Source organism: Geotrypetes seraphini, chromosome 3 (assembly GCF_902459505.1).
Source record: "Geotrypetes seraphini chromosome 3, aGeoSer1.1, whole genome shotgun sequence".
Lineage (NCBI taxonomy): Eukaryota > Metazoa > Chordata > Amphibia > Gymnophiona > Dermophiidae > Geotrypetes > Geotrypetes seraphini.
The window spans coordinates 334,615,240-334,642,125 of NC_047086.1; the positions used below are offsets into that span (position 1 = coordinate 334,615,240).

Here is a 26,886-nt window from a genome sequence, read left to right on the forward strand (position 1 = left end):
GTATCATATCTTTGAAAAAAGCCACTCAAAAGATTCCAAGCCAGGAATAGATAAATATGCTTAAAATTTTTCCATTTGAAACTGAAAGGGCAAAAATGGATGAACACCCAAATATCTTAAAGCCTAGAGCCTCAAAGTTCGTTCCAAGGTATCCAGTTTTCAAAAATGGCTAGCAATTGAATCCCTATGCCCTTTGCAAATATCAGAGTGACTGAGAATAAGCTAAAGGGAAAAAAAAAATAAGAAAACACCCGCACATGTGAAAACCAAATGAGCAATTTTTAAAGGAATGTCTCCCCCAAATGGGAACAGTTCCACCCTGCACTTCTGCAGTCAAAAGGAAAACCAGAGAATCTATTTTGAAATTGTTCAAGGTTACAGTGCAAATTCCTAAATTCAGACAAGGGAGCTTGGCAAGGAGATGCATTGCTGTGTGGCTTTCTCCAGGAGCATCTGAGGGAGAGCAGCTACTGAGGTAGCAAACACACAAAACATGATCAAAAGTGATTAACAGCAGCTTCATATGCAAATTACATTAATGAAGGAGTGCAAAGTCATCATGTAAATTAAATATGTCAAATCTCTTGGCAAACTTTCAATCCGAAGGAAGAAAAAAGAAATTTGGCTTCGATTTATTTTTAATGTCATCAATTTTCCAAGACCGAAAAATCCTAGGTGTTGCAAATTTTTCCTTTTCTTTTTACTCTCCCCTTTTCTAGCTGTCTGACAGGCTGACCTGATATGTGCCGAATGTACATGTTAATAGGCCAATCAAAAATGCAAAACAATTCGCAATTACTGCAAGGACCTAATGGTCATTAGAATTTACAACTAGGTAATGAACTAAAGTCTGCCCACACCATGCATATTCATAAAGCAATTTAGCCTTTGAAGATTAAAGAAGTGCTTAAAATTCAAATGAGCTTTAGCAAATTATCAGTAAGATTCATCAAAAAAAAAAAAAAAAAAGCACTAGATTTTTCTTCAAATGGTTTCCTTTTTCTTTTCCTTTAAAACAACAGCCCTGCTGAATTTTCAGCACTGAACCTAAACTAAAATGTAGAGCTTGAAGTCAAAGCCCAGGCAATGGGTGAGCAGGACCCAAAGAGGAGCAGAAAATGTTATGGATTTTATCCATAAAACCAGGCCCTAAGAGACAAAACCTCTCTAAAGCAGAAGCATTTATCAACTACATTACAGACTTGCTCATAAAGCAAAAGGATTCTTCTCAAAGACTAAAATTAACAAGATTTCATCTACTTTCCAGACTGTAAATGTTGAAGGGAGAGGCTTCTCCTAAACCTAGAATGGCATCTTCTGTGAAATCACAAAGAGAAAGGCATTTTTCACCACTGTATTAGTGGAAAGAAAAGATCCAGATGTGGCACAGACAGGATAAGAGTCTATTTCTGAAAAAGCCCGCTAGTGACACACTTGCATTTTGACTCCCTTCTTTGGGCCACGCCAGCTCTTATCTCACGTTTCCTCTGTTTCTAACCAATGACCAAGGGAGGATTTTTAAGAGTAAGGTATCAACCTAGCAGTACACACACACACACACACACACAAAAAAACCCCAGTCCCCAACTCCTATGATTATGGCCAGGCCCAGTCTAACAATCTGGAAAACTCAAGCATATGCCAAAAAGGAAGGCTGTGTTTAAAATACTATAGGTGGTGGAATTCAAAGACTGAGGAATATTCTTATACTTCCAAAATAGCAGATGATTTTTAGACACTGCACTTGTCTACAAGCAAAAACTTCACAGATTAAGTACTATTTCATATAATATCTGTGTGGAACATTGTAGCTCATTTTGCTGTACAGTGATGGATTGGCTTGATGCTTCCTCAATTCAAAGAAATTTGTAAACTTTTCTGAACAGACAATACTGTACATAATACTATTTTATGGGTTAGTCATTAATGGATTTTCTTTTGATTGTACTATTATTATAAACCCAAACTTTGTTGAAATTAATTGGGGTATTTTCGATGTTTTATTCCCATTTTTGGAGGTTTTCTGGAGGAGGGATGTGGAAGGGGGGTTGTTTATACCAAGATAACCTAATTACAGGTCAAATGCCCCAGTCAGACTGGCCCGTGGCCAGCTTCTAGCCTGAATTTAGGCTAGTGATTTATAAATGCCATGACAATTTTTGCTCCCAGTTACCTTTATATGGCAAAGCTTCTCAGACATCTTGGTGACCCCCTCATCTAGTCAAGTTTTCAAAATAGCCACAATGACTCTGCACGACAAACGCATATATCACAATCCAGTTTAGCTGGATTCCAGGAACTGCAGAGCTTACAAAGAATTACTAGGTTTGACAGATTCTTACATCCGACGTTTTCAAAAAAAACCAAAAACACAGTATAGGGAGAGTAATTTAATGAACCCACCACAATCCAGTGCATATTGTGCATACTCTTCCATGGAAAGTACTCCGCACATTAAACACCTGCTCATTTAGTATCCATGAAATTCTTGAAAATTTACACACATGCTCTGAAATCGAGAAGTAAGCCCAAAAGTCAAAACCCCATCCCCAGGAATGCCTCTGCTCACCAAGGGTTTATTTGTATTTAGTCTGTGCAATTTTAAAAGAAATCATTTATGTGCAGAAAACATCTGCTTTGTATGTGTAAATGGCTTTTAAAATTAACGTCCCACCCCATCCCCAATAGGACTCCTCAGCCTTCTCCCCCAGCATTTCCTGCTTATTTACAGGTGTTTCACAAGGACAGCATGCTTCAGAAGACACAGGAATTCATCACCAAAATTAAATCTACTGTGATTTGTCTTGGTTTACACCCATGTGGCAAGCCACAGGATAACAAGTTGGATCAAAGGTCTACAGATTATATATAAAAAGTCCAGTCTTTCTTTAAGAGTAAACAGAAAGACTTTCTAGGGTATAAAATACGAATGTATCCAGATCTGTCACGAGACACACAAAAATGTCAAAGTGAATTTTTGTTGTTAAAGCCCAGAGTTATTGCTCTTGGGGCAACCTATTTTCTTCATCACCCATGTAAATGTGTGATAGTGTATCAAATGCAAAAATATGTTTTCTTTGAACCTTCTTGTCAGTTGCCTGAAAAAAGGAGTGGATACATGAAACTCGTAGATTTTGAGTTCCTGTCTCAGCCAATAACCTTTATTTTATCTTTATTTTAACTTCTTTGTTATTATCTCGCTGATACTACATCTTGGATTCTTATTGAGGACTTAAAGTTAAGCTATATTAAGTTATATCGGATTAGTGGGTTAGTAGGACATAATTTACATTGTATTTTATTTTCTTATTAACTTTTTCTTTCTGTACAAGTGATAACTTGATTGTAATTGAAAATTGATAAATAAATAAATAAAAAAATCCAGTCATGCTTTAATAAATATATATGTATACATATATACACACACAAATAAATGCAGAACAACCTTCCCCCACCCTCACACCAAAAAACGTGACCTTGTAAAGGATCATCTATCCTGCCAGATTCCTAATGTTACTTCTAAAATTTTTATTTTTGTTTCCAAGGAAGCTATATAAAATAGAGTGTATGGAAGTGTCCTAGATAATCCTTTAAAAATAAACAAAACAAAAAAAGCAATTAGCTTATTGCCAGAAAGAAGCATGCAGTCGTGACAGAGTACTCGTGCAGACAGCAGGAGACATGCTCCCAACCCCAGGGCCTGCACAGAAGCAGCTGCAGTACAACGGCGACTGTCAGCTTCCAAAATTATTTTTATACGGGAATTTTTATCTCCATCATGCAAACATGTGCGTGCCTGTGCTGGCTTGTTAAGCAATCCACTTATGTAGAATTTGGTATTTTTTTAGCTTGTGTTTCCACTAGCAATACAGCTTTGAGATCTGAAGGAACACACACACATGCTTTGAAGATCTTCCAATGTTTTAGTTAGAGATGACTATTTCCGATAAAATCCCCTTCACACACACACACACACACATGCCATTAATTTCTTTTTTTATCCCCATCGAAATAACAAAAGTATAACAGGTAAGGCAACTTGCCCAATATGAATTTATGCATAGTAAAAATGGTTAAGAAGCTCACAAGTAAATGGGCTTCTTAGCATTTTGTGCACACTGCACTTTAGTAAAAGGGCCTCCGTGATAGCTCCTTCCCCGCCCCTACTCAGAGAGTGTGTGCTCTTGTTATTTTAGCACAAACATTAGGGTTATCAGACCCTGAACATGTCCTCTTTTTAGAGAACTGTCTGGGTACCCGGGTGGGCTTTCCAAAACACAGTAGTTTGTCCAGGTTTTGGAAACCCGACCTCCCAGCTGCATCTGGAGAGCCTCCGAGCATGCATGGATGACATCACACGCATCCAGATTCGGCCCAGAGGTGGAAAAACAAAAACGAGGCTCTGCGGGGGTGAGGCAGAACAGGCTCCGGACAAAAATCTGGTAACCCTAACTACACCATAATTGCACCAAAATCTGAGTAGGATTACTTAAGTATAAAAAGGTCTGCAGTAGTTATTTAAGTTACGTAGATGGTAGCAAATTCAATTTAAAAGAAAAAAAAAAGTCAAGGTGTGAAGCATCAGGTAGAAGGGCCTCACTGCCCAAAAAAGCACACACATGAATGACTGACTAGTAGCATCTCAAAAAGGAGAGAGGGAAAAATGTCACATATTCCAAGGTGCCATCTGTGAACCCCATCAGCTGCCCAATATGAAACCAAAATGATAGAATAGGAGGTAAAGTAATAACCCCAGTTTTACTTGCAAAGTTAAACAAAACCAAGTGTTTAAAAAAATCATTGTAATTTCTTAACAGCTATGATTCCAGTCTCTAATTCTGTACATATTTTGCTTTGACTGGGAAGACTACCCTTACAGACAGTATCAAATCGTTCATCAATTAGGACGGCAGAGAGGGATGTGAATGCAAGGCCAACCCTGAACCTCTCTAGGTGGCCTTCCATAATATCCATGCGCTCAGTATTCCCGCAAAGATTCTACAGACTCCCTAAATGTCGTTTTAAACTGAGCATCATTTGCTAAAAGAGTGTACACTAACCATTAGTAAGATGCCCCCCTTTGTTTTGGGAGTCTAATTCAAGCAGCATTAAAAAAGTTAAATGTTTTGTTTATCTGTGTGATTCAGCAAATGCTAAAACAAAATATGTAGAACAAAATGAATAAAAAGTTCACCAACTAAACTCAATAACTAGCATCTACATTACAGTTTAGCTTTGTTATTTTGCAGAAATGTTTTTCAATTTTTTTTTTTTCTTCTTCTGTAAGAAACTGTGAAGATACCCAACCAGCCTGAAATGCAAGCACCAAAACGTGGCCTCCTATGGCAAGAAACAGAAAGCGAAGAAAACTCTCTAGCTGCCAAAACCTGCTGCAAACTGATCTCACGCAAGAGGTTTTTAGGGGGTTTTCCCCCCCCTTCACAACCTTAATGTGTGGGATGCATGGACTTTCAACTGCCCCCAGCACTGTTGATCCCATTAAAATAATACACCACGGTGTCATCTTACAAACCTAAAGTAGCCACAAGAAAGGAAGAGGGCAAAAAGGGAAAAACATTCTGTTGGAATTTTACCAACAAGCTTGTAGGTATGAACACATGGATGTTCAGGAAAATGGCCTGGTGAATTTGGGATAATGTCTTAGGGCCTCTTCTATCAAACTGTGCTAGCAGTTTTTAGTGCAGAGAGCCGCGCTGAATGACCAGCGCTGCTCCCGACGCTCATAGAGTGTCTATGAGCGTCGGGAGCTGCGCGGGCCATTCAGCGTAGCTTCCCGTGCTAAAAACTGCTATCACAGTTTGACAGAAGAGGGCCTTAGTTTCTACCAAACAATGGAAGGGCTTTAGTACATCCTTTCTTTAAACCAAATAGAACCGGGCATGAAATACCTCCATCTTATCCCACCCCCCAAAAATAATAACTGAAATGACCACGGAGAAGGAAGCATGAGTTCAGTTAGACAAACTGAACTCAAAATAGATTATGGTATACTGCTGAGCGGCATTGAGGCATGTTGCAAACCGAAAAGCAGCAATGGGAAACATGAAGACAAGGGGGGGGGAGAAGGGATAATGTTTGCATTCTCTCACACATCAAAAGGAAAGAGCGAGGGATAGAAACGGTGTTGTGTGGAGTGCTTCTTTCACACTGCTGTCATTCCCATTGAGCATGGTTGTGGGGGGGTAGAGAAAGAAGGAGTTTTATACTATTCCCCAGGCTGGCTGCATATTAAAGCTGGCTGTGTACAGCTTTATTACTGCATGCTGATGAGGACACATTAATATTCCTGTGCTGTGACAGGACATTTACATGTGCCCATCTGAGCTCACACCTGAGGGGCTGCTCCAAGGTACAAGCTAAGTCTGCTAGGACCATACACGGGCAAATGAGGATACAAGTTTCCTGCTGAGACCAGGCCCTAACTTTGCCACACTTGTCCACACTGGGAGACTCTCCCACAAAAACTCAGCCCATAGCACTAATCTGGGACACAAACAAGCCTTCCACTCACTCCTAGGCACGAATTTAAATTGTTCACTGTCATAATCAGCCTAGCGAGAGTTCAAAGCATTGCAATCACTTTGGAAAAAAAAAGGAATCAACCATGTTAACAATAATGCTGTGTGTAAAAAGAGCCACCTTGTTATTAAAAAAGGAAAGAAATTAACATAATGTACCATTACTGAACATGCTGCATGGCAGTAGGCATCTATATATGTATTCAGATGTTCATTTTAGTCCTAAACAGGGCAAATCTGATCACAGCTGTAATTGGGAGTTGTTTCCCCCAAATGCAGAGAGCCCTCATTTCTCATAGGGTGCCTTCCAGTCAGTGGCGGCAGACCATCTTGCGCACCAAGGCTCCGTCCACAGAACCTCCCATACGGACGCATGCAGTTATTCACATCACCTAAGTAGTAGCTGGATGGAAAATTGTACAAAAGGCTGTGCAGACAACAAGAACAATTCTCTCATAAGAAAAACAAAGCAAAGCAAAATGATAATCCTTACAATAATAACCGCTGCCTGCATACTCTTCTTGCAAATAAAATCCAAGCAGACAGAAAATCCACAGCCCTGAGTGATTAGATCTCATGGTAGAGGAATGGCAGAGTGCCAGGGCATGTCTGGCTTGATGCTAAGTGCCTTTTATTACAAAAAGCTAGTACCCCCTCTACGTACAGCCAAACTGGAGCTGAATCGTCTTTAGTGAGCAGAGGCTAAATGTCCTGTGGTAGCTTGTGATGCCTTTTGTTTTACTTGAGTTAAATGACTAAGTGTGTTGTGTGTGGAGAGGGGAGGAACAAGAACTCCATTCCCAGAAGTATCCGAGGTCAAGAAAATTTGGAGGTAAGATTAGAAAAATAATAGAACCATCCTATTATAAGGCACAGGCAACCCCCACCCCCACACAAATTTGATTAAGATACAGATCTTCATGGAGGCACATGTGAGAACTGGTTAGGCCAGCTAGTGTACAGTTATAGTTTTCAAAAAGGCTGTCCCCCAACCTAGGCTTCTTAGGAAATACTGCTTATGCTCACCAACAGAAAAATCTGTCCAATCTGTGGGGGGGCAGAAAGTCCTTTTTTTAACCAATTAGTTTTAAAAATTAAACATGGCACACAGAATAAATTGGTAATCCTCAAAAAAAAACAATCATATGTCACATCATTGACACGGAGACTTTAGAAACCCAAGACATCGAACCCTTCCATCTACAGATCTAAAATGGTCAAAATCCAACCGGGCACAAAAGCAAAAAGTCATAACTCATCTTGTACTGTTTAAAAAAAGGTAAACATGTAAATGAAAAGCTAGGCAAAAAAAAGCAATTGTTCCTAGCCAACAAATACTTCCCTCATAACCATGATTTGGGATAGGCAGAAAAGCAAACTGAAATGCATGCAGATGTACTTCCGAGGCGTCATCCAGGCATCATTTGGTTGCATTCATTTTAACTTTTATTTTGCAGACACCTCCTGACCCTCGCTCCCTGTAAACCCAGAAAAGTATTGTGAATTTAGCTCTATGTAAGCTGCTGTGTTTAAATTAAGCTTTCGCAGGCAGGCCTCCAACAATGGACATGCTCAAGCAAGGAAGAATTCTGACATTTCTAGGTACAATTAGACTGACAATTGTACTTTCAGGAAACATCCAGGCCGGCAGTTCACCAGCTATCTTAGTTTTATTTACAAAATGTACCTGTTGTCTGCAGGACCCAGGGTGCCTCAGGAGCATTGCAAGAAATTGGCCACAAATTCCCTGCCATGTTCATTATTTCTCCCTAACTGCTGTGTCCCTTTGTGTGCAAATGGAAAAAGGACTAGGGGAAGGGAAGTTATGGCCATGGCAAAAAGTAAATAAATAAAAAATAGTGCCTACATTCATGCTTCTAGGTTTGCATTTTCTCTTTCTTTTATTTTTACACATATGAAAAGAAAAGCTAGCAAATGTCAGTGATTATTTTTTTAGCCAGAGCTTCAAATGAAAGCCACAGACCAATAAGCATATTATTTACACTGATATACTGCAATAACACAGTCATATTTGTTTCTGAACAGCAGTCGCATTTCTAAGAAGGAACTGCAGACACGTTCCTTGTCTACATGGTAGTAATAACATTTTTCCTACTGAAATGAAGGTTTCCTATTGATCAGAATCTATGAAATGTACTAAAAAAAGATATAGGAAGCTAGATGTTGTATGAAAAAGTAGCAACAATAATGGCGTCTCTTCGCATACTGATGCATTTCCCTCTTGCAAGAGGATTCTTATGGGTTTTTACCTGCAATCCTGTCTGCATAGCAGTAAAAAAAAAAAAAAAAAAAAAAAATCCATACAAGATATTACACCGTTCCGTTACATAAAAACAATATCTGGTACACAGGATACTGCCCATTCTTTCTGTTATCATGGACCCCTTTGGGCTGGCCTGCTGAGGTCTGGACAAGCATGTCCACCACCCAAAGCAATACCTATCCCTGCATGTCTAGGACAAAAATATGACCATTCATACATAAGTAAGACCAACTTATCACATGGCTGAATAGAAAACATATTACTTGTCACGAGTTAAAAAGATGAAATCACGAGCAACAAAAACAAAGTCAGAAGTCTGCTATAAAAAGCCATTAGCATAATGAGCAGAAAACACTGATCTATCTTCCAACAGCCCTTATCATAAGTCTGCTTGGAGAAAAAAAAAACCTGAATGGCATGTACTGGCTCTTATGTGAAAGGGGGGACTACAGAAATGGAACATAGTGGTTTGTTCTGTGTAACTACTTCCTCCTTTGTACATTCACAATGCAATGCTATTTGTTATAGAACTAGACAATTAAACCCAGGACTTTCATAGGATGCCACAAAAGATTTATATTAAAAAATGTACACAAGCATGTGTGTAATTGCAAAACACCTGCAACACCAACTGCTAGACTGCAGCATAAAAGTATTATTTGCAAATATTTGGGGCTATCTCCATTTTGCTGCATATGCCAAATTCGCCCACTGACAAACGTCCTTAATGAGGTAACCTAACTCTACGGCAGCATTTGCCACCTTGCCATTAGCCCATCACCGACACATTTGCATACTCCTGCGGCAGAAGTCGCTCCCACAGGAATGCTCCTCAGCATTTTGGATATGCGAACAGCAGCTGGATGCTAGCCGAGGTCTGAAAATTTTTTTTCTCATATTCTCCTCACCCCAAATAGCTGTAGAAAACCACACAGACTAGTCAAGTAAACCCCAAGCATGGTATTTCAGAGTCTGGTGGAGAGTGTACAACACATACTGATGAAAGCTGCCTAGCTAGAGCCATAATTTCCAATTTAAATTGATGACCATTCAGCTGTAATCCTGCATGATCATTCAAAAGTTTACATCAAGCTACAAAGGATTAACTAATACAGATATGCATGTGTATATATACGTAAGCACATACATATAGCCAGGAGTTGCTTTTCTCATTTTTGACTGGTTTAATGTACTGGCAATTTGAGCACTACCCAAGGGCTAAGGAACCGTAAAAAGTAGCATTTGAAGTATGAATACAGTTCCAAATAAAGCTGCCTTTTGCAAGTGGCAGGCTGTTATCCCATCGACTGCAAGCAATTCCAATGTTTTTCAATGTATTTGATGTGGCTGTTTAAGGCTCCTATTGTAATTGGTATTACTTTTGGTTTCTTTTTAATGTATCTATTACACATCTCCCAGATAAATCAAATCCTTCTGCAAAACAGGATAAAGAGCAGCTATCCAAGAGTTAAAAATATAGATTTTGTTCTACATCAATTCTCGGCCTTATTTCTTAACATCACATCTTTGGAGTACCTTTTACTATAATACTGCAGCCTAGCACCCATTGAACATTTCAGGCAGCATGCATGGATCCAAAATCGAATGCAAAGTGCTAGAATAGAGCCCCACTTCTAAGGCATCCTTTAAAATGACTGCACATCCATGCCAAGACAGATTTTTCTGACACTTATCCCAAAAAAGATTCACCCTGCTTCATTTCCACCTATCCAAGAGAAGGTATGCCACCAATACATATCCTTTTTTTGACTGCTTAAAAGGCATTAAATTTTCTCTCTGTGCTTGGAAACAAAAGTGAATAAATAAAAGAATGGAGGCCGAGAATATTCAGCTGCCTTCAAAGATTCACTTTATGAATCACCCCGGCTATTCAAATTATTTCATGTTCTACCATTATATTCTTCCTGAAGGGCAGTGTAACAATTCACTGGTATGTGCTATCAAAGTGCTGGATCTAAGTACCAACAGACCATTTGATCATAGGACAAAGGTGGCTTAATCAATTCCACAGGGGCAACATTTTTCTTTACTAAAAACTAATGGAGAAGAAGGTTCCATAATTATCAAAAGCTGAAAGGTTTCACACCTTCTCCAAGTACCTTCGCTCTTTACTTCATACTGACTCAAACTTCACTGCTGGCACCCCACTCCCCACCTCAAAATACAAGTAAATCCTATACAAAATCCAGGCCTGTTATGATCTATCTTGAGCACTTTCCATAGCCCATGTCTTCAACACTACAGTTTTCATGGAATCCTCAAAAACTTAAGAAATTACCTTGGTACCTAGTAAAGTCAATTGGCCACAGTAGTCAAGTCCTAAATGAAATAAAAGTTTCCCCTTTCTTTGTTTAGCACAACTGTGCCATCAACAGACAACGTATATAGGACCATGGCAAGAGAGAATGGTTTTAAATTCTTGCTTGACAGACACTGAATCTCATCTATTAAATAGAACTGCCCGGTGTGTATATAGGACATCATAATGCACAAAGCATTAGTCCCATGTTTGGCATTTTAGCGTAGCTTTGGACTTCACAGGATTGCCGTGCCCTCTGCCAGAGGCAGCCTTCATTAACCATACCGCTTAACTTCTATTCAATATGGAGAAAGGGGTACCATCTCGGACAGCTTTGCAAAAATCTCTCCATTGCCTGTGTCACAAAAACTGAACCTGCTGCATTTTAAGTTTAATATTAATCAGCTCTCAAAATAAGTACAGAAACTGCCTGTTGGGATAGCCTGCTGAGCATTTCATTGTCTTGAACAGACAAAAAAAGAGAGAGTGTGTGCGTACAATGTTATTATTGTAAAGCTTTCAAATACAGCTTTGATTTTAATAGTGGGTTATAGAAAAAAAATAACAGGGCACTGAAGGCCGCAGTGCCCACTGGCCTATTAAAGTTGAAGTTTGTGGCCAGAAGCTGGATCAAGATGTTCCTCAGTTTAATATATGATCATTTACATTGGAGTAAAATGGACTTCTTAGTCGGCAGAGAGGTCAACTACAGTTAAATTCTGTGAATGGTCTCCAAATCACAAATTTTGCAAATCTTAGACATGAGATATAAATTAACATGGTAGATCAATAAACAGCTTTGAAACAGTCAGCCCAAAAAAAAAAAAAAAGAAAAAAGGACCCCCCCCCCAACACACACACACACACCTTAAACTAAGCACCTGAAATTCCAAAGCCAAAACTGGAAATACTTGCCCCCTACCTGTGCTCTGTACAGTTTAGGCACCAAGTACTATTTTATTTTATTTTTTTTTAGTCTTCTACACTATTAGATTTCTACCTCTTAGTTCCCTTTCCTTAGGATGTTTTTCCTCGCAGCACCCTTATAATTCTTTCACATCTTTAAAAAAAAAAAAATAGAACAAAAAATGAATGATCCAGTTCTCTGCAGTAGGAAAGTGTAAATCTGTCCTGGGCATTTCTACGGGTGAGACGCGGTTGTGTAAACCATGAAGAAAATCAAAACGTTATCTGTCAAAACCACATCAGAGACAAGAGAGAGAGCAGAGAGAGGCATTCATCATTTAGCCGAGAAGGCAGGCTGCAAAGCGCGGCCTTTCCTGTCAAACCAACCTTTTGAAATTTCCAGTGTGCCCTTAAACTTTTCGAGTAAGCATGTCTGAGCGCTTCAGCAACTGCCCTCTCTACTCTGGACTGGCCAGTTGAAAATGGCATCTTAAAGTCAAGGTCAGTGGTGTCACTTTGCCATGGGACTGTGTTTAATTACAGTCCATAGGCTGACAGCTAGTATGGATCCAAGGCTAGCTAAGGCTCACTTAACTCTTTCAGCCCCGATTTTAGGAGAAAAAAAACATACTCTGTAGCTTCCCAGTACATTGGGACATGAGAAACAAGCAAATACCAAGGAAAGATAAGTTGCATAAAATATTATGATCCTACTGCAGGATGGTATCAGTTACAACTATAAAGATCGTTTTGGACATGTGCAGTAGCCTGAAATGCTTAAAAGCCAGGGGTATATGCCTGTTGATCCCACCCCTCTTCATCCATGTAGGTATATATTTTTCTGTGTCCTTAATATGAAAACACACCTAGCTTGTCTTGAGCATTAAAACAAGGTGACAGAATTTAACACTTCAAAACTAGGGGGGGGGAACCTCTCCTAGCTTAACTGATAGGCACTTATCTATATTAAAAAGAGGAAACTAAAAGCATGCAAAAAATTAAAAAAATTAAGTTGTTGCCTGCTTCAGTTTTACCTGCAGTATTCTCTTGTTTCGGGCAAATTCCCCTCGATGACGTTGACAAACAGTCGTCATCCTCCGGCGTGACCTGGATGCCAACCTCCACAGGATTGGAGGCTTTTCTCAGCTCACTTGGAGAGGGTGAAGGAGGCTTATCCATAGCCTTCTCCAAGCAGAGACTGCCATTGCATTGTTTCCGTTTGTGCTCGATAAAAAGAAGAATGTCCCCCAAAGGGAAGTTCATCTGACACTGGCCACAAGTGAGGAGGTCATGCTCTCCTTCTGGAGCTCCCAACGTGCCGTGGTCTGGTTCATCATCTGTAAGGATGGCTTCAAGAGGTTCGGCTGCAGTTTAAAAATACAAAAAAACAGAAAACATAAGAGCTCTTAGGAAAAAATGTAAAGGAAGGAGGAGGCAGTACAACAACAAATTAGGTCCACGGATTTTTCCAAAATGCCCTGCACAAAAAAAAAAAAATCACGCTAAGAGAAAGACAGTACCACCACTGACGCAAGGAACACCGAGGTGAGATTTTACTTCAGTGTGTTGCAGTGGAAATGGGAAGATGAATGTCTGTATATTTGCAAGCAATGCTGGGCTAACTTGAACAGGGCACAAAGAAATGGAAGAATGAGCATCACAAGCCTCTGTCATCATACAGCTTTTGCAAATTTGTCTCTTATCAGAACACTAAATATTAACCCATACAGCGTAGTTTAAAAAAAACAAAAAAAAAAACTCTCCTTGTAAAACTAACAATTTTAACAATATATCAGCATGACTAAAATACTAATCTGGAAACATTTTTATTTATCAGAATTCCCTGATATAAGTACACCAGAAATCATAACAAATATCCAACCCCATCCCCCCCTCCAAAAAAAAACCTCCCTATGCTGTTATTTTCAGTCGTGCTCCATAATTCGAGAACAGGATATGATTATTCATTGGTAATCATGTCTTACAGAATGAGCTAACAGAACACAGTATCTAAGGGAAAAAAAACCCAATTACCAAAATTTTCCTCCTGAAGCAAGGCATGCCTATGGCATTCTTAGCATGCAGTCACAAATATCTTCCATCACATAAAAATCAGTACAATTCACCAAATGTCACATTTCAGAATGGCAGCAAAGTCCCCTTAATGAAACTTGAAAATATCTTGCCTAATGTCAAAAGTTGACAAATTTTCTGAACCTGTGCCAGGAGCCTTCATTACGAGGCTACTTCTGCACATGCAAAATCACCAAAGATTATTACTATAAAGGCTGTGACCCCCCTTGTACCCGTTTTAAAATTTTTATTGAAATGTTGATGGAAGTATTACCCCACTATCTTTTTTAACTTTTTAGGGTTAAAATATGACATTGATTCGTCAATATAATTAAGAAAAAGGTAAATGGCATTACAACAACAACAACAAAAAAACACCTCAGAGTTATATAATGCCATGCTTCCTTCAACGGTTAACCAGCATGCCTCTCTTTCGCAAACTTGCCAGTTTCTCATTTAGGGGTCCTTTTACTAAGGCACGCTAGCCATTTTAGCCCACGCTAAACGCTAGCGCAAGCTAACACGGCTAACGCGCCTTAGTAAAAGGACCCCTTAATGACTTTAAACTCATAAAATCAAGAAAAAGGGAATTTTTTTTTATCATTGCGCGTAGAAACTATGTTCACAAAGCGCACAAGAAGTGGGTTACAATTTGAACGCTCTCTAGGACTGAATATTAAGTAAAAGCTCCCTCGCAGCACCTGAACTACAATTGGACACAACTACGTATTATTTAAATTTTCTGCATTTAGTACTGCTTGTTAACAGGAAGCTCAACCTCATGAAAATGAAAGTGATAAAAAAACATTATAATCCCCCTTTTCTCCACCTCAGCTGACCAGAGGGTTGCCCAGCGCTGAGAAATAAACAGGAGTGGGCCGCCATGCCTCAAGAAGTCCTTTTCACTTGAAACAATTTCTTTGTATTCCAACAAAGCACATAAACTATAGAACCAATTCCATGGCCACCTCTCTACCCAACCAGAGGAAGTCATAAGCTTCCAAAGTAAAAGCCCACCGCAGGATATGCTTACATGATGTGTTTAAATATAAGAAGAAATTAGCAGAAGACAAAACAGAATTTCCATGTTAATAGTTTTTAAATAGTGAGCATGTAAAAATATACAGATATATTTGAACAAAAGCAAATATGATCCGACTGCCTCTTTGTTGCTCTGTTAATAAATGAAATTCCAAACTCTTTGCAGTTTTTGTTTTGCTTTTAAACAGTGGATTGCACCATGCATAGGTGTTAAATAGTTAACAAGAAAAAAAAAAGCTATACTGCATAGACTTGGCTAAAACCTTCTCTATGTAGTGACTGGCTTGATTTACAATCAAAACCAGGAAATGAAGTGGTAATTCAGAGGTTGCTGATTACACCTCCACATTTCACCTAATTAATTTTATAGGAGGCAAAGTTCTTGAAAATAACAAGATGATCAAATGTACAGATATAAAACCTGTAACCTCAACATTTTCCATGCTCTTAAAGTAAATTATTGATAATTAACAAGAATTAAATCTTGATGTATAAATACATCCAATGCAGCACTCCAGAGATCTTCTGACTGAGTGCTGCTGTATAAGGAGATAGTTAAACAATTTGTTTATGATCAATTATTATTTAAAACCAAATGTACTTGAAAGGTCCTCCCAATGGATTAAGTTGTTACTTATCTCTCTTAAAATACACCTGTACTAAAAATCCGTTTGGGGATGTTAGGTTTTGTTATGTATTTGAACACGCCGCCACCACCACCCACTTCGGCACATGGGCATTTTGGACATGAAATGCAACACCAAGGATGGCAAAACTGGGAGCCTGGGCAGGGATAGGAGAGAAAAGCAAATAGCAAAGTATGTGAACATAGAAAAGGTTTTTTTCAGCATTAAGAGTAAAATCTTACAAGAGGAAGCAACATCTCTGCCCAAACAAAATAATAAATAAAGGTGTGGGAGGACCGATCAGGCACAAACTACCTTTAGCAATGTGTGTGCTTAACGGGAAATAAGGTTATAAGAGGACACAAATCCCCATTCTAGCAAGACTATGCATAGGTAGAGACGGAAAGAAAGGAAAGTAAGTAATCTCAGTTAAACTTGTTACAGAATAAAGGCACAAGGGAAGCTTCATCTGTAGCAAAGCACCTTCCCTCTGCTGTCTAAACACCTGAATGCAATGCAAACAGGTCACAAAGAACAGGGAGCATCTATTTTTCAACAAGTTAAGAAGTTGAAATGGACCAAAAAAATTGGTCGCTTTAAGTCCTGGATTCTCTTTTAAATGTAGTTTAATTTCTTTTCGTAGGGGATGAAAGAGTGGAGTTATATACAGTACTTCAAATCAAAAAAACTGTGTAAATTTGGTATTGCATAGATGGGGAGGGGGTTGGGACCCCCCTTCTATTATATTATACAAATTCTGAAATAGAAGTAAGGTGCAAATTTAGGGATCTCCCTCTGCCTTACTAATTTGCCTATGCCAAAGTCTCTGACAAGACGAAAGTCCGGCTCCTATCTAAATTTTAATACACACATTCACAAGGATCTCAAATTATTTCTTGAGTGCCTAGATTTGGTTCTTGCGCACAATAAAAAAAATGAAAAAAAAGTCAAAGAGTCGTGAATAAAGAAAGGAGAAAATAATTTCATCTGCTCCCCCCCCCCCAATAAAAAAATCAAACACCTCACGCTTTTGAAAGGAAGAGCAAGGACAGAGTTAGTGTTAAGACTGATCAGGTTCAAGTTCGTCTTAGGTTTTTGATCTTGCTCTGCCTCCTAGCGACTGATGGCTGAAAACTGACGTTTTAACTGAAATCCTCCCAACACAGCAGTTCCCAGACCTGGGTCACTGGGGGAGGGGGGCAGGGGAATTCAAATTAATCCTAATCACAGAAAGAGCACAACACACTGAACTGCCTTAAATAAAAAAAAATTTAAAAAAAATGCATACACAGAAAACATGCATAGAAATGCAAAATAATAAGAGCAACATGGGCTATGATGCCAACATTTCAGAAACTCCTTTTATGTGGGGGAGGGGGGACGACAGGACAGGATGGAAGGAGTCTAGGAGGATCTTTAGGAAAAAGAGCAACAGAGACTGGCTGAAAAAAGAAGCGGTCTCTGGAGTCCAACAAGACTCTACACATCAACCCCTAAAACCTCCCCCACCCACCTTTTTTTTTTTTTTTTTTTTCTTAACTGCACCATCCCACCAGGCTTCAAAAAAATAAATAAATAAAAAGAAGATCGGAGCAGAAAGAAAAATGTACAAACAGGATACATAAATACGTTTTTACCATCCGAGCTTTTCACTTACCTACAAGTCTGACCGGTGGTTAAAAGCACGTGCTAGTGAAAAAGGTGTGCGAGTCGGGGAGGGGGAAGGGGGGGTTATGCATTTCTGGATAACGTAGGTTGTAGGAGAGGATCAAAGAGCGGCTTGCAACTTTCTTAACAGAGCCGCCGAGCTCGTTTCCAAAGCGAGAGAGGCTGGAGAAAAGTTTGGGGGGCGGGTGGGGGAGGGGGGCTTCCCAGCAAAATACAGCCCCCAAAACCTGCCAGCTGGAACCCGGGCGCTATGGAGCACGACCTGGCTCGGCTCATCCCCCCGGCGAGGGAGCCTTTCTTTTTTTTTTTTTTTTTTTTTTGCTGCCGTTTTGTGCCTGGTGCGTGTTGTTGCAGGCGGTTCCGCACACGCGGTGCTTGTAAACATTCTAACACGAGATTTTTCCCAATCAAAATCCACTTCCACTTCTTGAAAATCTTCCAAAAAACTAGTAAGAGCGAAAAGAGGAGGGAATTCCTCTGCAGGCTGCGAGGAGCCCGAAAGTTTGTGCGAGCAGTTCTTGGGGGGTGGGGGAGAGTGAGAAATCAAGAGAGCAAAAAAGGCAGCCGGGTCCCCCCCCCCCCTCCCCACCCCTGCCAGACCCAGGGGTTGATTTTCCTGCCCTTTGCTGGCCGAAGGAGCTACCGGTCGGCCGAGAACCAACCCAGGGGCAGAGACAGAGACGTCGAAGGCAAGACCTACAGGAGCAGGAAGTGAAGAGGAGAAATGCGCCCCAGACCTAAGCGACCTCTCTTATGCCCCGGTCACCGCTCGCTCTCAAAAGCTTTGCCATTTCTTTTTGCAAAACACCTTCACTCCTAGCACCATTTTTTTAACTCTTTTCTCTTATCTTTTTTCTTACCTGTCCCCCCCCCCCCCCTCCAAGATATGGATTCGTTACCATAGGGTTGGAATTTTTTTTTTTTTTTTTTTTAAAGATATTTGATCGCACATTTAAAGCTGCTATTTTTTTTCCTTTGCTTCTTCCTCAGTCCACTTAACCACTTCGCACCTTCCCAGAAACATTATCTCCCTTTCCGTGAGTATATTTATTTCCGATCTATCTCTACGCGTGCAGCCCCCCTAACAGAACAAAATATATAAACAGAGAGTTTATTGCAAAGGGAGAGGAGACCACTGAAACAAGAGAAGAATAGGGAAAGCAAAGGCAATAGAAGGAGGTGGGGGGGGAGGGAAAAAGTGAAGTTTTAACAATAAGCGCTGGAGCCTGGTTCTTTGCACTTTTGCACAAGAGTAAATTCAACGTGAGTCTTCTTTTCTTTTTTTTTTCCTCTTTGAAAGGAGCTTGAAAGAGAGAGTGAGCGGGATTACTTACGCGAAAATTCCCGTTTGCTTAAGTGCTGGGGTTTGCCTTGCTTGCGGCGAGACATGGTGGTGGCGGGTGGTGGCGGCTCGCGAGCTCGGTTCACATCGGGAGAGCCGGGCGAGGCGAGAAGGAGACTCCGCCGAAAATATCTTCATCAAATGCCTTTGACATCCAAAATAAATTAGAAATAATACAAAGATGGCGCAGGGAAGATGAATTGTGGGATAGCCGTCATGGCTTTTTTTTTGGGGTGGTGGGTGAAGAAAAAAAAAAAAAGAAGGAGAGTGAGAGAAGGGGAGAGAAGGAGAGAGAGGAGAAAGAAAGAAAGAGAGAGGCGAGAGGGAGAAGGAGAGCGAGAGATGAAAAAAATGGCAAAAGCCCCCCTGAGCTGCAAGTTCAAGTGCGGACGTGACGTCCCCGCGAACTTGAACGTCAGGCACTGGCTGGACAGAGGCATAGAAAGCAGGGGCAGGGCGGGCGCGAGGGCGAGGGAGAGAGAGCACGCCGGGGGGAGGAGGAGGGGCGCGAGCCGCCACACCAATGGCCACTCATCTAGGGGCTGGACGCCGGAGGCAGCCCCGGCCAAGCCAATGGCCACCGCTGTGCAGCCGGGGGAGGGGAGGGGAAGGAGGAGGAGAGAGGCGCGCGCTCGGCGGGGGGCGGCAGACACCAGGCGCGAGCTCCTGCTTAATGAAAGGAGGAGGAGGAGGAGAAATAAAATAATAAAGCAGGAAAGGGAGGATTAAAAAAAAAAAAAGAATTTAAAGCAAAACGTCGGGCGCAGACTGACTAGAGAGAGAGAGACGCTGGGCGGGAGCAGCCGGAGGGAGAGGGCGGAATATGAAGAAAGGGGAACTAGAGCCAGAGTGCGATAAATTCGAGGAGGGAGGGGGCCCCAATGAAAGCTGACGGAAAAAAAAAGAAGGAATAAAATTAAATGTTTATATATAATTTTTTTCTTTTCTGTGTATCTGTCTCCATAAAGAAATAGCCACGCACGAGCCCAGAAAACAATCCCGCGCGGGATGAAAAAAAAAAAAAAAAAAGCCAGAGGGAGGGTTGGAGAAGTCTGAGCGCACGAGGCGGGACGAAGTGGTGGGGGCGAGGGGGAGTGCACGAGGCCGAGGCGGGACTTGGATGAGGGGGAGGAGAGAGTGCCGGACAGCAAAAGAAAGTTTGCGTGGTTTTTTTATTATTATTTATTTCATTTTTAAATGTACACTGTCGAGGGGCACAGGAGCCAACTTCTGAAAATTATCGTGGGCTGCTAAAGCCAACAGAAACAGATCTCTTCTTAGACCCAATAAAGGAGTTTCTTCAATATTGAGGTGGGGGGGATGCGCTCAAGCACCCACAGAGCTGGCTCCTATGTCGAGGGGGGGGGGGACGGGACAGGCAAGAGCTGAATCGGACGGCAAAGGGTGGGGGGAAGTTAGGGGGGCGAGAGGCGGAGCAGGGAGCAAGTCGGCTCTAACGGGGCGAAAAGACAGGTAAAGTAGGATATGGAATGTACCACCACCAGGGAAAAAAATGAACAGCACAGTCAGAAACAGGTGTCTTGAGTTTTCAAAGCAAGTGGCAAGGTGTAATAAAAGTATAAACACGGATTAGTAGTGTAGGAAGAAATGCATCCCCCCCCCCCCCCACACACACACACACACTCACACTTTTTTTTTCCTTCAAGTTCTCTAATCACTGAGGGGGCCCGAGAAGTTCTTTTTTAGGAGTTGAAACAAATGAGCTGCACCCTTTAAACTTAGAAAGCAAAAAAAAAAAAAGAGTGCAGCAGGAGCTTCGTTTTGCCATTTGAAAGGCGAGGAAGGACCAAGATTGAAAGATCGACACAGTGGGAGACGGGCAAACGGGAAGATGAAAGACAAAGTGGAGGAAGACGAACCAGAATAGAAGGCTCATAAAAATAGACAGGAGGGAGGGAAGAAATATTTCACACGCCGATCCGTAGTAGTGACGTCGTTCATGCTGGAGTTTGGCCACAAAACACAGTGGAAATGCAGTAGCCGCTTCTGCTAGCAAGGGGGGGAATGGGGGAGGGGAGGGAGGAATGGGGGAGGGGGGGGATCCTCCGCGTTTTAGAAAAAGAGCTGTTGGAAATAAGACAATGCCTGATGCCTTCTGCATATAATATTTCTTTATTCTGTGCTGGGATGCCTTCAGAGTCAGACAAACGGTACAGCAACAGCACCCCCTGCAATCCAAAACTAATAAAAAAAAAATTCTCCAGTAGTTGTGAAGTCTTTTAACTTCCCAGAGGCTTTCTACTGAAAAGTCTCAGCCCATTGGAGAAGAAAATAAGGCAGCGCCTCTTGTAGAAAGGTGGGGGGGGGGGATTGGGATCGAGAAGGGAATCCCAGAGTCTGATGTCAGCGGTGCGGGGGATGATCTGTTCGGTAACATGACACCCCCACCCCCACCGTTTACATTTCTCGGGAGGAAAAGAGGTGCGAGTTGTTTAGCTACATCAGGTGTATACTGGTCCCTCCCCCGTTCCATTTCAGATTTTATGTCCTACCCTACTACCTTGAGGGCTGCTCTGGAATCTTCCTAATCAGGTGTGATGCCTGCAAGCTTGGAAAACATATTACAATGATTTTGTTGCCTCACAGCCTTTGTAAAGGCGGTTTTTCTTGCCCAGTTTTTATATCCTGTTTGCTACAGAAAACAACAAGCATTGTTAAGACGCCGGAGGACTGCAGTGAAGAAGCTGCTTTCTACAACCATATACCTGATAAAGATTTTCTCATTTTGTCATGCATTCTCCTGGCAGGTTAGCGTCTGCCTTTTAGTGCTATTGTTTTGGCTTTAGCTGTGAACACTACTTTTTTTTATCGTCCCCTGTTGAAAAGAAGACCCCCCCCCCCCCCCACACACACACACACACACACACAAAGAAACAAAGACACATTCATACAAATAACAGGACACTGACATCTTGCCTACCGCTCGTTTAAACCTAGCAAGGATACCTGGCAGTGTGTGTGTGTGTCCCTCTGTTTTAGTAAGCATGTGCCACGTTGCATATCCTAACACGTTTGGATTTTTTCTTTCAAAATACAGGCTGTTAAATGCATATGACTTTGGAAATGATCTTTGGTTCCTAAAGCTCAATTCGAGTTTTAGTTCATTACATCATTTCACAGGTGCGTTGCTTTCTGCTAAGCCACCATAAAAGACCTTGTGGTTATTTCGCAGGAATGTATGGCATCATTTTATTGATTTTTCCTTGACATATAATCGCAATAGATTTGGAAGCATTCGGCTACAAATGGATTTATTATTACATTTGTTTCAAGACTGAAGAGATGACTTCCTAAACCACGCTTAAAATTACACGATTTTGTAAAAGCTGTACTGTGTTAAGTTCCAACAACAATGCACCTAGGATTTTCACAATCATAAAAATATTTAAAATTAAAAGGAAGACATCTTTTAACAAGCCATTCATACTGCCTGGCTAATTAGTGCCTTCTACTGACATGTCAAGCATTGTGTGTGGTATTCATTTTACACGCCCCATAAATATCTTGTGAGGGAAGCAGAAGTTGCTTAAAGAATGTACATATTGCATAATGATAGACTGGTCATTACCTTCTTGGGAAAAAAATGGTATCTTTGCAACAGTGATGGACATAAACAGCCGCTCATACACATCTGGGCTTGAATAGTTTGGTAAAAAAAAAGTTAAACACACACACACCTTTTATGGAAGTTGGTGGCTACGTTGGTCCTTGTAGAGCCTTAAGTGATGTAATCTCTGTCCCTAATTAATATGGTCTATCAGGTTATTATAACTCTTGTTATATGCAAATAGACCTGAAAGGTGAGACCTGTTTTTCTCCAGTACTTCCGGGCGGTATATTTTTTTTTTTCCTCTGATATCTGTATTTAGCAGCCAGGCCCCTGTTCAGAGTATGCTTTATAATGTTTTGACAAGTTCTCTAACATACTTTTTGAAATAATGCACATATATATTCACGTGGGTTGAAAACTCCGCAATATTTTCAGAGTCGAGCAGATCTATATCGTAATGCACTGAGAAAGTGTAAATCATAAAGGATTTCTTAGCCCTTTCAGGAGTTTTCTGTATGAAGTATGAGCAGTGTGGCCTTCAGACGTAACCTTTTAGGGGGAAAAAAAGACAGTACTTTTATTTTATGGTGTAAAGTGCTTTTAGCTTCGGGGCTCTGAACGTGAACGTGGTCAACAAACAGCTTCTGGAGGGAAAGGAGCTTAACACAGTCCCTTCTTCACGCTGGAGAGCTGCCTCCTTCCAACAGGAATAGAAAGAGTTAACGGTCCATCAAAATGGAAATGACCCAGAAATACCAAAGAAGACACGATCAGAACAAAATATTCTCCGACTTCAGGCGAACGGGTTTATGTGGGGGGGAGGGGGAGGGGGGTCATTAGCTACTTCAATGGAAGAAAAAAACTCAAATGATCTGTTTCTGCTCAGTAGGTCCTTAAGATATATGTTAAAAAATTATATATAGTAGCAGCTATTTTCCCCCGTTTACTTTTTACAAAATGGTCCACCATCCTAGGGTAAAGGATCGCCTAAGAAATTTGTGTTGCCCTAGTACAGGGGTGTCAAAGTCCTTCCTTGAGGGCCGCAATCCAGTCGGGTTTTCAGGATTTCCCCAATGAATATGCATGAGATCTATGTGCATGCACTGCTTTCAATGCATATTCATTGGGGAAATCCTGAAAACCCGACTGGATTGCGGCCCTCAAGGAGGGACTTTGAGATCCCTGCGCCTAGTACAAGGGTAGGCAATTCCGGTCCTGGAGAGCCGGAGCCAGGACAGGTTTTCAGGATAGCCACAAAGAATATGTATGAGATGGATTTGCACGCACTGCCTCCTTGAAATGCAAATCCATCTCATGCATATTTATTGTGGCTATCCTGAAAACCTGACCTGGCTCCAGCCCTAGTAAATAAATGTACTTGCTCGCCCATTAAAAGTTCTGTGATCGGCAGACTGGCATATACCACTAGAAGGAAGGCTGGATGCCACAGAGAGCCAAGATGTACATGAAAGGGCCCAAGTTATCACCACTGAAAATAAGAATAGTGCCTTTGAAACACAATTGGCCTTTCTACTAAAATCAACAGAGCATATATTGGTCCTCATGGCATTGAATGAAGTATGCATGTTTCATGGCCGTCATGCTTCTCAAGGATCTATGAAACCGTTTTACCTTTTCTTTCGGGAGTTTCTTCCCCTTGTAAGTACAGCTTATGTGACTAGGGCAATTCCCTCCCCCCCCCTGAAACGATCCTTGCTTTTGTGAGTCTCTTTTGCTGAATTGAAGACCTTGGGGTCTTTAACCTTGTCACACTCAAAATCCCCCCCTTCTAGATGATAAAAATGTCAAAAGAGCAAAAAAAATGCTAGGTGAAAACAACAACAAAAAAAAAACCCAGTAGAATAGGCTTTTTCAAGGATTAGTCTTTTATTGGAGCCACTGTTCATGTACAATGTGTTTTCATTTTTTAAAAAAAGAAGCATATATATTTTTCTGTTACCTTTCCCGACTGTAAAGCAATCACGGAAAACTGCAGGAGGCACCATAAATATGCAAATTACTGAGAGATGACTAGTTTCAGTGGTTACGCCTTCAAGTGGCGGGGAACGTGTGAATGCTAGAGCCTCTTAGTACCAAGTAATTTGTATATTTGTGCTGCCCCCTGCTGCACTCAGGAGTTGTCCAGGAAACGGACTAGAGAAGGCTTAAAGAAAAAAAAAAAGTCGCCTAATACGGCTAGACAGATAGAAACATTTGAGATATAGGCAGATGACAGAACAGAGTAAGAGACAAACAAAAACGAATCATACGACAGAGCTTGAAAAAACGAGATAACCAAATCATGGGTAAGAGCAGGTTCCAGAATAAAGGGAAAGAAACATAAAGGCCACCGAAGCGTCAATATGAATCAAACGGTTGTGGCACCATTGTCCAACCGGTTTAAACGTGGCATGCACCTAAGAACCACAAATTCTAAGACTAATTTCTGTTTATAAAAAAAAGTAGACTTTTTTTTTTTCTGGAAGCTTCCCATTCATGCCCTAAACTATAGCCGAGAAGGGATTGCTTCCCCCCCCCCCTTTTTTTTTTTTGTTTTCGCTACTTCCCACAGGTTTGATTGCTGTCAGAAGCTGAACTATTAGGAAAACGAAAGTCGGTTCAATACACAGCAGTTGGGAATTCAGGTCTCTCCCTTTACCCCTGCCACTCACACAACAAGCATTGGAACTATTGAATCAAGAGGCGGTAGGATCTTATCTGCATTTGTGAGCTGACTGTCAACCTGCTTAGGCTGCATATTAAATCATCTATAGTGGCTATATCAAGCTGGGATGATCTGTTAATTCTAAATTTATTAACCCTTGGAGTGCAGTCATCGTGTTTAATCTAGTGTAGCCAGCATTAGTCTTACAAGAATAAATTCTTTTTCAAGATATGAGGATGTTGTAGGTTAAAGAATCATTAATGTGTATCACATTATGATAATTGAAAGGCTCAAGCTTTTAATGCTAGACTCAGAAATTTTTTTTTTAAAAACCCACACACATCTATTATCAGAAGCCTGGTGATAAGGTGAACGTGTGTGATGTGACACTTCGTCTGTCCATGTGGTGTGTTTGCACGAGTGTGTGTTTGTGAGATTAGATGAAAATTAAGCCACGCTCCATATGGAGCTAAATAGAAAATACACAATGCATTTGTTTTTCATACTGTCAGTAAATATATATATGCATTGTGTATTTTCTATTTAGTTCCATATTTATCTCTCTCTCTCATATATATATAATAAGTTCCTGAACTAATAATCAGTAATTGTACATTACTTTGCTAAAGTCAGCCTATCCTTCACATTTGGATTAAGATAAAATGTTTAAAGAAGCTCTAAAATTACAAACCACTTATAAAATGTATGAGTGCATATCTATCTTTCCATTACACACACATATATATATATTTATTATATATATAATAGCACAGGCGCAGGGAGCTTTAGGGCTGCATAATCAAATATCAGAATATTCACAGCTTTGATTTCAGACTGAAACCGCTAGGCATGCTTCCTTTTTTGGTAATCACGTGCCTGATATCTCTCTAATGTAGCCTAATAACAATTTTAGCATTCAGATGAAGCGATTTCATTCTGTGACTGCCTTTTCTATTAGATCTGATTTTGAGAAGCCCCAGTGGGTGCCTCCGAGGCAGAGATCTATCTGTGCGGCTGCAGCCGATTCAATAGCAGCCGGAGCTAACCTTGACCTTTCTCTAGACCCTGCTCCATCTGGTGCCAGCCTGGTTGTTTTTGTTTTTTTTTTTTTCTGCCTTCATACATTGATCACGGTCGAATCAAGTGCCTCATCTTCTCCAAGAGCTAGGCAGACTGGAAAGGCGAGCACATTTCAATATATGGAAATGATCAAGCCTCTTATGCAATCATAAATCTACCCACAATCTCGTGAATTGCAAGTTGTGATTTGCTATTTCATTCAGCTCGAACGATGGTTTTTTGGCTCCCGAACGTGATTTTTGAAAGCTAGGAAGATCCTGGGACAAACAATTTCATCCCCCCATCCCACCCCACCCCACCCCACCCCCACCCAGCAATGTGCGTATACAAGGCAAGTTTAATGCTTAAAACAATATTTACAGATTTAAATGTTTCAGATTGCCCGGTGTAAAACTCAGTTTCCCCTCTTATTTTAAAAGAAAATTCAACAGAAGCAGCTGCCAGCTGAAGCTCATCACCCTGAAATCAAAGACAGGAATCCAATTCGTCTTAAATACCTTACAGAGGTTTCTCTCTCCCTCTCTCTGCATACAGTTTTAAAACAATTTTCTCCCCTCCCCCCCACCCACTTCTCCGAGTTGGTCTAAGGAGAAAACAAGGCAGATGCCAAGCGGAGACTGTAAATTGTACAATACCTAGACTTCCTTTCCCTAACTCTTTCTCTCTGCAAACAAGAAATCCAGCAATATGTTTTCTTTGTTTTCATATAGACTGCGCTGATTGCCTTTTTCTGCCCATATATCTGCATACACGCACATATATTATTCTTGT

General features: G+C 40.8%; 1 protein-coding gene across 7 annotated transcripts in view; it reads right to left on the minus strand.

The window, feature by feature from the left end:
- BCL11A (BAF chromatin remodeling complex subunit BCL11A) overlaps positions 1-20,145 on the minus strand; it is a 260,855-nt gene extending 240,710 nt beyond the window's left edge. Inside the window, exons 1-2 of one of the 7 annotated variants that reach the window (XM_033936446.1) lie at positions 18,792-20,145; positions 13,084-13,413 (exon numbers count right to left, since the gene is read on the minus strand). In XM_033936446.1, coding sequence (XP_033792337.1) covers positions 13,084-13,413; positions 18,792-18,846 — 385 coding nt within the window. In that variant the 5' untranslated portion in view covers positions 18,847-20,145. The other 6 variants (XM_033936449.1, XM_033936448.1, XM_033936447.1 and 3 more) reach the window with 6 other exon arrangements.
- Positions 20,146-26,886: the final 6,741 nt, after the last annotated feature.